The sequence below is a fragment of the Centroberyx affinis genome, unplaced genomic scaffold (genome assembly GCF_046629955.1).
Source record: "Centroberyx affinis isolate AG114_WGS23_722 - 3 ecotype Tasmania unplaced genomic scaffold, CSIRO-AGI_Caff_v1 ptg000277l_1, whole genome shotgun sequence".
Lineage (NCBI taxonomy): Eukaryota > Metazoa > Chordata > Actinopteri > Beryciformes > Berycidae > Centroberyx > Centroberyx affinis.
Genome location: NW_027278956.1, coordinates 97,807 through 111,533, shown reverse-complemented (window position 1 = coordinate 111,533; position 13,727 = coordinate 97,807). Strand labels below are relative to the sequence as shown.

Below are 13,727 nucleotides of genomic sequence, written 5' to 3'. Positions count from 1 at the left end.
ACATATTCCCTTCCGGCTCAAGTAGTTGCGTTACCCTCTATAGATCTGCTTTTACCAACAAATTGCCTCAAAATTACCCGTGGTGCCAGACTGCTCCCGCATCGAAAACTCTAGCTGCCCTGTTGCTTAGCTTGGTAATGACAGTTCTGAAAGCGACAGAGTCCACTTTGTAGTCATCAGGTTAATGGACATGAGAACAAAAGCACACACTTGCAGGTCTGATTGGTCTTATTGTCCATTGAACTTCCCACTAACTTCAGTTATGGAGCTGGCATTCAGAGCTACAGTATATTCCAGCACCAGCATGACTCTGAGAGTCGTCCTGTGTGACCATGCCACCAAGTTTCACAAACACACTCAGGCTAAAGCCTACTGTGGGAGGGGTGCAGAGGTGTATGGAGGCCTTTAGGTGACCTAACATACCCCTCCGCTACAACTCTTAGTAGGCCTACATTGGAGTAGAGACTAAGGCTAAAGACAAGACGGTTAATCCTACTGAGTCACAGTAACCTAAATGTGGAAGCAAATCTACCTTATCAGACTATTCACTTTTAATTTTAACATTACAGAATTGACTTACACCCACACCACAACAATCTCTTTTCTAGCTCGGTTGTTATGAATTTAGCCATTATTTGGGCACAGCCAGTTCTCCAGTGGATCTCCATGATGGTGCCAGCCGTTTCCAGAAGATATATGACACAAATCCAAAGCCTTCATTGCCAGGTGTATAGTTCAGGTGATGCTGGGAAGGAGGATGGTTAAGCACTGCCATCAGGTGCCCTTAGGCTGCTACTGCTCTCCAGCCGTCCAGCAGTCACTCAACACAGACACAAAGGGCCTGGCTGACTCACCACTACTTGTTCTCTCAACTGCTGCCTTCATAATCAGGCTCTCAGCAGGTACCGGCCGTCTCATTTTTAGCCTTTTTGTACTTTGCAGAAGAGTCTTGATTACTCCACACGTCTTCTAGGATTGATTCAAGTAGCGTAGATAATATTCATCTCTCATGATATAAATCTTTTTTTTTTTTACTTAAAGTGGATACAGACAACTTTTCATCTTTCCCCCTGTTGTCCCCCCCAGCGTTTCCAAGTGGTATTGTTGTTTGCGCCGCTGTCGCAAAGACAACCGGATCGCTTTCCGTTAGAGCCTAGCTCCGTGCAATAGAACGAACCATCTGTCTGCTTATCAACTCCTTGATCATAACACAATGTAGTAACTTTCACCACTGCCCATTTTAGAAAGGCCACTGCAAGAAAACGTGTTCTTTGTTTAGATTATCAAACGGACAATGGATCATTTGTTTCTGGCTGTTAGCGTTACCTGGCGTTAGCAACATGGCTAACGTTGCTAATGCTAGCAGCCAGAAACAAACATAGTTAGATGTTTGTTTCTTTTGTTCTGGCTGGTCCTGGCTTCCTTGTAGCTCCTGGTTTGTTTTCTGGCTGCTAGCGGTAGCGTTAGCAACATGGCTAACGTACCGCCAGCAGCCTGGCTACTGTCCAAAGCAAGAAACAACCGTAGCTACCGATAGCTACCAGGGAAAACCATTCCTCTTTTGGTTGTGCAATGGATGACGCACTTTCTTTGTGCCGTAAATCAAGCCTTCATTCTCCCGGGAGATCGTACCCGGTGGCAGACAGAATTGCATAGTGAAAGCGAGGCTTATAGGGAACCAATCTAAACGCCGATGGTGTCATTATTCTATAGCCATTGCACTGTGCAATCAACATTTACTTCATAATGATAAGTTAAAGCAAAAAAGTTGTCTATAGGGTCTTTAAGCGTAGTGAGCAGTAAAACGCTCATCAGCCTAATGCATCTTCTTGTTTTTCATAGCCTGGCTTAGTGTTTCACCAGGTCATAGGCCTAGAAGTTCTAACATGATTTTAGATGACAATTTATTGCACTGTGTAGGATAATAATATCTTGGATGGGTTATTATGCTTCTAAATGATCTACAATCACTACTAGGTCTCATTCTACATTATAGAAGCAGTTGGACAGTAATATCATGAAGCAGTCTGACAATGTGAGAAAGCCATTTGCACTGTGGTTGCTGCTGCCTCTTTTTGTAGCGTCCTGGATGCTGCGGACCTGGCTTTACTCCTGCCCAGCATGTCTGTGGTTCTTTTGATAGGTCTATGAAACCTGAATAGTCCCAGAGTTGCTGGGGCTCTGAATGAGAGCGAGGCCACAGCCAAGAAAACCCAGCGTTGGCCGCCAAAAAACACGATGGCCTAGCAGAGAGGCGGCGAGGACTGAATGACGCTTGGCTCTAACTGCCAGCGGCTCGTTCTCACTAGATAAACCCAATCAAAAGGGAGCTAGGTTTCCCCTCCTTAAGTGTTGGAGCGCCACAACGGCCCAAGACGTCTCTGCCCCTTTGTTGGGTGTCGATGGAGAAAAGGGTCCGCTGACACAATAACCCACTGTCTAAGCACTGGGTTTGTTTCTCCCCTGCCAAATGGATGAGTTCAGTCCATGCCAGGTTGCTAGGTAGCCCAGGGCCAACACACTCAAGAGGCTTTGAGGCTGGAGGGGAAAAAAGCAGAATAGCCAGGGACACCAGCTGTTAAACAACACATTTGGCATGACACTGCGGGCCAGGGAGAGGAAGTATATCAGCCGAGCAGATACCAGGCATTCCAAGGAGGAAGTTTTGCGGAGAAGGGGAGGCTGTCGGCCGCAGCCCGGGGTCAGGGGCCACATTGTACTCTGCTGATAAACACAGGAGGAGCCGGTCAGGAGATAAGCAGCCATTAGGCACAGGGTCTCTTTCCTATCCATCTCCATCACTCCAGCTCTCATTGTTCTCCCCAGCACGAGTCAGAGATATGCATTCAAGTGATTCTCATGTGGCTGTTTATCCACTATCTGAAATAATGACTGGTGAGGGAGAAACAGTGGAAGAGAACAAGAGGGTGAGGGGATGAAATATGAAATGAGAGAGCCGCAAGCTGTCGGATGCTGCCCTTGTGCCCTTTTTGTCTCCTGGCTCCTCATCCTCCGTTCTCCTCCTTCTCAGCCGCTTGTGTGGCTTTCTGAGTACTGCCCGCGTTTGGGACGATGTGCTGAAAGACAGGAAACGACAGGGTAACTCAGTGGCTCTGTCCTGCCACGGATGCAGCCTCACACCAGCACTAGAGACAACATGACCGAGGTGGGGGGAGGCGGTTTGGTTGGGGGTTGGGGGGGGGGAGGTTGCACTGCGAAAAAACATTAGGAAGGGAAGGAAGAGGAAGCGTGCATGCCAGCACTGGGGCGAAAACACGATTAGGGGTTAGACAAAACACAGCCCCCCCCCCGCTGCCTCCGTACGCTACACAGCAGGCACCCCGTTATTACTGCTGGTTCGCCGGAATAGGATTCATTACCAGGAGGCCAGACCCAGGAGAGGCTGCCGGTCTAAAGCGCTCTAGCAGCCTGCTCCCACTCTCTCGCTCCGGCTTGAGTTACAGCTCTCCCGGTCTGCGGTTGGGACGCGCAGATGTTAAACCCATCTTTTCCGTCTATTGTACCACTAAGCCCGAGACGGTCCAAGGCCCTCGTGCAAACTGAGGGAGAAAGCTGTTATTACTGCATGTCATGGATCAAGTTAAGAGGGGGAGCATCAGTTTGGACAATTCAGGACAACTGAACATTGGCTGTGCTCAATGCTTGATATATGCGTTATTTAGATAACCAGGAGACAAGCACTTTATCAAGCTTCCCCTCCTATAGTGCGGATTTCAAGTCACTCACCATTGAAGATAGGCAAGATTGCACCAGCATAACTTGATCAATGTGGCTCAGCAAGCCTAGCCCGAGCCAGCGTGGTGACGTGGGCCGATTGTCTGTTTGTAGTTAGTGGGTGTACAGTCTTCTGCCTGGTCAAACACTAGAGAAAACAAACAGCTGACTTGCTAATGGGGCCGTAACTACAAGCTGCATACCCCTCATTCAGAAGCAGGTCAACAGTGTTTATGAGGTAGGCTTGAGCAAATACACAAAAAGATAAAGACCTCCCGCCCGACAGGATAGTTCGGTCTGCTCTCTATTTCCTGGGATGACAATGTTTAGACCTCGAGGACACAGAACAATACAAAACACAAAAACAAGGGCTGGTGCATTGTGTAATGCTTTTAAGATGCAAAGCAGATTGTGTTTGACTTGCAGTGAGGGCATTGAAACCCAACACTCCAACTCCTAGTATTTCTTTTCTTTATGCAGTTATGTGAACTTTATGTAAACACAGGTCATTTGGCTATATTTAGTGCTTTATGCCAACTAGGTAGCATAGATGCATAATTGTAAGAACTGAATATGTATACATATATAAGAGCACTCTCCATCACCTCCAGCATGATGTGAACTCACTGTGTTCTGGTAGCAATGTAGGAGAGGGTTTGTGTCTTCGGTAAAACAGTTTCTTAGGTCTCTCAGTATGCTCGGACCATGAGAAACATGAAGGCTTTGGCTCTCTGCCTTTTCCCCGTGGCTATGTAGAACCAATCTGTTGTGCATAAATTTACCAAACACCTAAATATTTATCGGGAATCCAAGGCAAAACCATGTAATTACGCAATTTTCCATGTTCTTGAAAAATTGCATGGTATTACACATAATCAGGTACGGTCATGCATTAACAATATTTCATACTGCTTTCCGTCGCCTGTCATGTTATCCAACAGTTCCTTTCTGTTTGAGTCATTAAGTATTGCTTACCTGCAACTCTCATCTCGCCTGTCTGTGCTTCGATTTTAACGCTTTCAATAAGTAATTGAGAACTCATCCACAGCTGGATGCTGGTTTGAATTGCTAATGATTATTTTGCACCTTAAGTTGACAGGAAAAATATTGCTGTTGTTCAGATTGATGTGATGATTCATTGTATTAATATTCAGCTGGGTGATTCACGCGGTGTTGACGGCCGCGAACAGCTCGGTAAACTACCATTATCCCTAAAGCCTGTCAGTTTGCGTGTGATACATCGCGAAAACACGCGGAGAGGTCATGGCTGTGTCCGCCGAGGGCCGCCGGGGGCCGCAGGCACAGCTTGAGTCCGGACTAAGTTGTCGAAAGGCAGGGAGGAGGGTTATGTAAGGTCTGCCACTCGCCTCTTAAGCCATTCCCCGCGCTGTAATCCACTTCCAAGGAACTCAAGATGGGCCGCATAGCTCCCATTCAGTTCTGTGGAATCATAAACCGAGCAGTCTCGAGGCAGCATAGAACATATGCCAAACGGAGTGATTGACAGTTACTGATTTCAAACATGTTGCCCTTTCGTTCAGTGTTTTCAGACTTCTTGAGAACCGCTCTGTGAGAAGGGGTCTACAGCGGGGGCCATGTGGTTTTCTGTGGAGGTCTGCGGTGTTGGAGTGTAACGTAGCATTTATACAGAGCGAACCCCCCCAAAGCTACGAATACCTCCTCAACCCTACACACACACACACACACAGCCAGGCTCGTTACAAGCCCAGTCGACTCCACCGCTCCCTTCAAACCTACTGTTGGAGGTTATAGACCGGAGAACAAGTTTGGCAAACCAGAAGTGCGCTGAGGGCTGTTTCCCACAGATGTATCAAAGCTCTTCCAGACAGTCAGAGACCTCTGTCCAGCCCCAGCCGACTGGCCTGCCCCCGGGCCTCGGCTCTGTCTGACATACAGAGAGGAATGCTGATGCTGCCATCGGCGGGTCAACAATCACAGCGGACCCCTGTTGTTTGTTTGCCGAAAGCTCGTTTTCCTTTTTTTTTTACCGCGGCCCCCGTGTAAAGCGAAACTTATTCTGAGGTCTGGCTGAGTAAGTCTTATTGCGCTGCATGCTGATTAAAATATTATAGTCTCACTTGGAGTTAAAACGAGGGTCAAGCGAAGTTCAAAGCCGGCAAGGCTTTCACTCGGTAAACATTGATTTTAAAGAAAGGAACTCGAGGCTTCATGGCCAATACAAGCTTTTGATTCATGAGAATGTCTTGTACGCTGTTTGACTCTCTGTCCCCAAACAACCCACTTTGAAAAAAAAGGCTGTTGTGCAATTTCTTAGTATTTAATTCAGATGAAAAGGCAACTGATTTTAGCAAGGGTGAGGCAAACCAGACTGGGATTGATGATGGTGATAAATCTTGAATTCTGGGTTTTGGGGAGAAGCTTGTAGAGGGTTTGGCACCGAAACGTGATTGAGGATCATCCTCTGGTTGTATATTTGTGTGCGAGTGTGTGTGCATGTGTGCAAAACTAAATGGGGACAGGCCTTGAACACCACTGGCACCCTATGCTTAGATCTATCAGTGACTTTCGATGGTATTTTGGTTAAAGAATACCTCATATTTGCATATAGAGGTAAGACAAAACTTTTACAGTTTTACTTTTCTTTACGGGATGAAATGTAACATTATTGTAAATGCAGTTGCATTTACAATAATGTTACATTATTGTAACAGGTCAGTGACGCTCAGGTCACACCTTCTGATGCTACCAGATGATGGGTCACTCCCGCTCACAGTTGCCATGCCTCTCCCAGACATGACACTGACCTTGGCAGCCTGTAGTGTCACATTAATCAGCCACCAGCTCCAGGGTGGGTGTCCTGCTCACTTTGATCTGTGCCGTACCTGAGCCCAGCACTGTCGCCCGAGCTGACTGGCCCTCCTGATTAAAAGACAGTGGGCATCAGTGTGATCACCATTCGCGCCGGCGTCCCCTCCCCTCTAATAGATCATCTTAATGAAGTCACTGTGCTGGGACGAGTGGCAGGTGATTAATACACACAAGTCATTAAGGCTGCTGTATAAGAGTGCAGCCTCAGGCGGAGGTGCCCTTTGCTTGTTTAGAGATAAATCTGAGGGCTAAGTGGACGGGACACTGGCAGGGCAACAAGGCAGCACTTGTGCTCCAGTTGGATCTTCACTGGGTTGTCTGAGGAGATGGAGGTGGTGTTAGGACTATGATAAGTTTTGGCATAAGTTAGGGCTGGGCGATATGGACCAAAAATCATATCTCTGTATTTTTAGGCTGAATGGCGATACAAGATATATATCTCTGTATTTTCTACGAAGTGGGCTACATGTTCAGTTGTAAGTAGGGCTGGGTGATATGGACAAAATCAAATATCACGATATTTTTTACCAAATACCTCGATATCGATATTGCGACAATATTGTAGGGATGACTACTGGTGCTTTCCCAAAATATTTACACAATGAGATTTTTGATAAATAATCATCAGTAATGTGGATATAATGACTAAGTGGGTAAAGGCAAATAATAGAGCAGCTAGACCAGTCTGGTAAATTCAGAAAATTACATCACTTTACTGTAATGAAGTTTTTTTTTTTTGCACGTCTATTCATTCTGTTTAAACCAATGATGTATACCGTATTTCTGCACAGTTGCAGATTAAGATTAGGCTACACTAATATTATAGTATTGTTACCTAGGTTACAGCCCCCGTCCTGTGCACAACGAGTGAGTGTCAGTCACACTGAACTTCTAGTCACCGGACTGTTCAGACTTTAATTTGAAATGTTCTGATCTTGTGTCAAAGTCAAGGATCTTTGGCTATTCCTATATATTAATATCTTCTGGCTGAAATTCCACTTTTCCTGATGTATGCCGTAAATCTACATATGGGTACCTGACTATTAAGACAGACTTGAAAAATTGTGAATATATCTTTTGTTTTAACATATTTGGTTTAAGTCAGCTTGCAAAAGTCGTTTTCATTGTTTATTGCCATTTCTGTCATAGCATAATGTTGCTATAAGCCTAAGGGCGCGATTCTTATTTCATCATTATTTTATGCCCTTATTGGATTAGCCTACATGTATTTATGTTGACGAAACTGACGAGTTATATTCATTAAAGAAAGTTGATTTAATAAAATAGGGACTAACTCATATTTAATCCGATGAATCACTTTATTCAAAAACCTCAATAGAAGCTTCGAATGTAAAAAAAATGACATTCGGTACAGCCCTAAACAGACTGCTATTTCACATCTACATATATCACCCCACAGTCAAGAAGTCCGGGCCATTTTGTTGATGTGTAATCAAATTAACTGGGGACACCTTGTGCCAAAAAACGTCACTCCTTGGTTACTGCAGAACCCAGGTTAGAATAATTGTAAATTATTCAGAGAACATGAAACTGTTGACAGACTCTTAACAGACAGTCTTACCGGATTTGTTTACGTTGCTGTGGCTAAACTGGACTTTATCCCTTAAAGTCATGACTACATTAGACTGTGTGTGGCACATATCTGTAAAAGATTCCCTTTCACATAAGACACGTTGCAGGTAGACTCGTTTCTGCAGTATTTTCCAGCCTTACTGTGAGTACATGCCAGCAACCTGAGGAACCAGTCACCGGAAGTCCATTCATTCTCTATGAGCAGATAAACATTAGCCAGTGCCGACCATGGCTGCCGCATTTCCTCGTTAGGGCAAAGAGGGTGGCTGCAGCTCATCAGTCATCGGCAGCTGATCACTTACTAGCATTGCAATATGCTGCACAACTGTTGGCACTACACCTAAGAATCAGATAGCCCAAATTAGCCATCGAACAGTAACACAGCATGGGATTGCTAGCAGGTTTAAAATTAGTTATATCATCGTACTCACTATTGCATGAATGCTCCAACTCCTTACATAAGGGATGTAATGCATCATATAGAGAGGAAAATGCCCAAGCCTCAGCCTGCTGTTGTGCCGACCAAAAATCAGATGCATTCAAATTCTTGCTGCCAGGGACGGCGCTTAAGAATGATAGATGGAGGATCATTTTCCTCCCCGAAAAGAGAGGGTTTCCAACCACAACACATTCCAGCAGACCGAGACGGTCCGCTCCAGATGTAGCTTCTTTAATTCACGTTGTGCAGTGTGACGGACATGGTTATTGAGGCTTGAACAGACCTGGGTGCTTGTTTTACTGGAGAGTAAACACTCCTGCGAGGCCCTGACACTCTGTCCTAATGTAAACAGGAAGCAGAGAGGATTGTGGAGGTCTGGCTGCTTCTTCTCAGCTCACATTCCTTCTTTTTATCTCTTTCACTTGGCGCTAGTCATCATCGCTTTATTAGAGAATCCTTAGCCAGCAGTTATATGCACCAATATTGTTTCCTGGGGGCCCCTGTGGTTCTTTTGATGACTCATTTCACTGCATTTTATTGTCTTTAGCTATGGCTCATTAGGGCGGCACAATTATTTCTAGATAATCGTATATAGCAATTTTATGTTTCCATGATTAATAATCATGTAATTGTGTACTGAAGTGTTTGTTATATTTTCAATTCCCCTTAAACTCCCGGTGTGGTATATCAAGTGCTTCCATTACATGTAACCAATCACGGCTTTTGAATGCGCAACGTGCACCATGTGACCAAAACAAGTTCAGATGGAGAAGCAGCAGAGAAACCTCACATAGACTATCTCTGGAAAAACCTAGTGGCGAGCAAAGAACGGATCTGTACGATCCAACGTTTTCAGGATTTTAGTTTCAGGTTAACTTTTCAGTTCCTTAAAGTGAGTCAGGATTAGGATTTTTTGCTAGTGTGCAGTTTATGGCGAATACTATTTTTAAACTGGTCCCAAAACTCTCAGTTTTGGGCCCTTCTGAATGATTAACTATGAAAACATAGTCAAAACATTGCTCATTCATCATTCCCCTCCCTGTGTTTGTTTCCAGAGTCCAAGGTGCGGAGTTGGCCTGAAAAATAACACAAAGAGACTCGTTTTGATGATGTAAGAAACAAAAACACCCCTTATATGGTTGCACACAGATCCCCCATTCCTTTATTTGGAATAGAAGAAATGCATAGCAATTTCAAGTATTAGAGGGCAAAATGGGCTGCATCTCCATCCAAAATAAACGTTGAGATTCCCAGTTCCAGATTTCAGGCAGCTTGTGCATAGCAGAATGTTTAGTCACTGCACATTTCACTCTGTGTTGACACAAATTGTCTTCTGTTTAATACACTACACGATTTCTACCATTTATTGTCCACATATTGTCAGTTCTTCCCTCTGGAATGCCGCCATGTCGAGTTTACAGCCACGCATTGCTGCAGGAAAACATTTCAAGGGGTGTGTGGACACATTACATGCATGTGAGAGATGCAGCAGACTGGTGAGCACCTAGTTATGCCAGGAGGCAGAGCAGAGGCTGAGGCCAGGTGAGAGTCAAAAAAGAAAGGAGCTGGCATTTTCCCCAAGGACAGCTGATAAACCGTTCTGGCAGGAAAGGCCTCGCAAATGAGCGCATTCCTTGTTAACCCTGTGAGGCTATTTTTACCCCTGAAGGGCCTGTTGAGCGGGCGTCTTTTGTTCACCCTGCAGCGTGAAGCAGGAAGGGCCGGTTTGCATTGTGGCCCCTCTGGGAGTTCGCCCCCCCCCCCGTCTCTGTCTCTCGTCAACGGCCCGACCGTCCGTCCTCCAGCGTCGAGCTCTGCTTTTACGCAACTAAGCGCATCTTCGCCTCTCGGACAAAATGAACTCGACGACCCCAGCTGCGCGGTTCACAGTAAAGCAAATAGGAAGGAATATTTCATGATAAAACTAGGAATCCAGATTAGAAGAAGTTGGAGGCTTTCCCAGGCAATGTGCAAAATCTCTGACTGAACATTAAAGGCGAACTCCTCAGTCCTGCGTCAAAGGCATGTTTGCTGTGTGTGTGTGTGTGTGTGTGTGTCTGTGTGTGTGTGTTTTCAAGGGACATTCCACTGGTCAAAAAGCCCCTCTCGACTGTCCCCAGGAGGTGAAAGGCCCCCTGCGCCCCGCCGTCTTCCTGTCGCCCGACCAGATTCCCATCAAGCGTCGGGTAGCGTTTGAGGCATTCCTGGAAGCGAATGCGATCAGGTCTTAAGAGGATTAGCGGGAGACCCTGGCTGATGCCGGTGCAGTGGGAATGACCTCGCCTGTCACCCGTGCATCGGCGGGACCCGTCCTCGCTCTACCCAAGCCCGATCTAATGATTTCATATTTTATTTGCCTCTCAGAGTCTGGACGAGCTGGACGATGACGACGGAGGGGAGAAGGAGAGGAAGAAGGAGGAGGAGCTGGTTCAGGCCAACACGTTCCAGAACGAGGCCATGACTGCCGAACCCGGCACCGGACACTTAATGGTAAGACGCGGGTCACACGACCTCCAGATCGTCTGTCATGGGATTTTTCTTTTCATCCTCTTCATGCGATCCTGTACTTTTCCTCTACCTTCTCTTTTAGCAGAAATACACATTGATGCATCACTGCTGCCAAACAGAGGCACTGTTGCACCAATGAGACGCCCGGCTCTTTAAAGGGAGCACTTAGCAACAGATGACTTTATGTGTACTAAATTCCCACTCCTTTTGAGCTGTTTGCTGTGCCGCAGTGATGCAAAAACAAAAGGTGTCTTGGCATTTCATTATCACCGTGTAATCTGTTAAAGGAAAAATCCACCCTAAAATGCTGTAACACTGTTACAGCATTGTTTTTTTACAGCTACTGGTGATGTACTGTACCATACATGTCTGGGCCCATTTTGTCGTGTGGTGGTGTGCTTTTCTCATTCCTGCAGATATATTTATAGTGACGTCAATATATTTCGAGTGCAGTTACAATGGAGAACAGTTCTTTCTGGACTCACTCACATTCAATAGTCATACAGGGAAACATCCATTGCAGAAGAGGCAGAGAGACCGATTTCTACACCAACAGCAGCCTCAATAGACCAGAATGCAATGCAGCCACAAGACATGATGTGTTTCGTTATTCTCAACTGAACAAACTACGCTATCAGTATCGCTCTCTCCACCTACACATATAACCTACAGCTGAATGCGACAAGTCCAGGCCTTTCTCTGGGGGGTGTTGAAAGGCATTTCTGGGAAATGTAGGAAATCACTAACTGAAGTAGAAATACATGAGGCAGGTTGAGGGAAAGTGGGTACACCAAAAACGTAATTAGAACACCTCATCACAAAAATAACTCCTGGAATGCAGTGAACATCATAAATTGATGATAAATAGTAGTATCAGAATATTGGAGGGAGGATTTTCCCTTTAACATGAGCGGCAGCAAAGCAGTATCTTCCCAGCATATACAACTGCAGCTCAGCTCTGTGCAAGTAAGACCTAGAAATGTGAGGAGCCGCATTAATCAAACCTCGTTTTGAAGCCAGGGTTAGGATCTGCTTTCTGTATAGTGTCTGGTTCTCATCTGTGTGAATTAGAGGCTATTGATATCTACCAAATGAGTCTTTTAATCTTGGCAAGTAATACTGTGTTTATTCAATAAATCTGAACCCATGCAGAGACTGTCTGCTCCTGCTCCAAATAAGTGAGGTGTCTCTAGAGTGAGCATATAAATGAATTAATGAAAATGAAACCAAATCAGAAATGACAAGCTCGTAATGTGAGCGTCTCACCTTTGAAGAGAGCAGTAATTTATATTCAAGAGTGCAGTGCATGTGCTTTTTCGACTCGAACACACGCACAAGGATTTTCAATAAGAAACTGAGCACAAAGGGGGATGTGGAAAGCATCCAGCTGTGTAACAACTACTGAAACCTCCATTCTGTTTTTGTATTTCTGTAAGAATTCAGCTGACTGACATGAAAATTGCCATTTGAAAGAAACAAAAAAAAATACACAGCTAAATGGCTTTCGCTGCGTGTTCACTTGTGCGGATGCAGCTAAGAGTCGCTTTCCAGATGGATCGGCTGTTATGCATCAGCGGGCTTATTCTGTGTTGGGCCGCAGCCGTCTAAGGGCTGTTTACACAGAGTGAGGTCTTGTGTATGAAATATGTACACAAACACCGCACTAACAGGAAGAGTGTGACAGCACCTGCTGAGATGTGGCCTGAAAAAAGTATCAAGCGAAGGAGTTCACCATCTACACAAAATCGTCTGCATAAACAAACAGCAATTCGGCGACATTTCTTCAGCCTAGCCGCATATCCATCCATTTAGAGAGAGGGTTAGAGTCTCCGTCCATCATTTCAAATGGAATGCGTCCATTCATGCCCGCTGTTTCTATTCTTACCATCACAACACAGGCCCTAACGCAGACCAGATGTGGCTATGCAGACGCTAACCATTAGATGTCTCACTGTCACTCATGCAGAACTGACATTCATATTCTGCTGTGATTCCTGTGCCAGCCATCGCCTTAACCGTAGCTCATAAAGAAGCGGACAGGGAGAGATAAAGAGCAGGGGGGGGAGACACAGTTTGGCCGCTGGATTTACTACGGAGCTGTCAGTTAGACATCTGTAAAGACGGAGCATCCCAAAAATGTGCCGTTTCTCTCGGGGGCCATTTATCACGGAGAGACAAGAAATTGCCATGTCGGGCCCGTTATGATGTACAGCCACGCCGAGGGTGAGGGGCCGGGCCTCTTAGCTGGTATCAAGATATCTGGACACGCGAAAAGTTCTAAAGAAGAAAGTGCAGTTCAGCTCAACTGTTCAGAGCGGTGCTGTTAATTATCTCCCCAGACTTCAGACCGCTTCCCAACCAAAACACACTGTAACTCCTCTGTGTTAAGACAGCTGCTGCAGATATAATGGAAACTCCATCAAGGATCTTGGAATATAAAATGTCTTATCAGATGTTTTATATTCTGTGATGGTGACTCTTGTTCTCGAACCAAGATTCTGTTTTCCGCTTATTTGAACACGGACCTGGAATACGTTAGAATTACAGTTTGTAAAGATGATCTGTGCTGTGTGTGTGTGTGTGTGTCTTTGGACTATGCACT

At 45.5% G+C, this 13,727-nt stretch overlaps 1 protein-coding gene across 1 annotated transcript in view; it reads left to right on the top strand.

Annotated features, from left to right (window-relative positions):
• pawr (PRKC, apoptosis, WT1, regulator) overlaps positions 1 to 13,727 on the top strand; it is a 53,542-nt gene that overhangs the window by 23,083 nt on the left and 16,732 nt on the right. Inside the window, exon 3 of the mRNA XM_071512408.1 lies at positions 10,982 to 11,107. Coding sequence (XP_071368509.1) covers positions 10,982 to 11,107 — 126 coding nt within the window. The remainder of the gene's footprint in view (positions 1 to 10,981; positions 11,108 to 13,727) is intronic.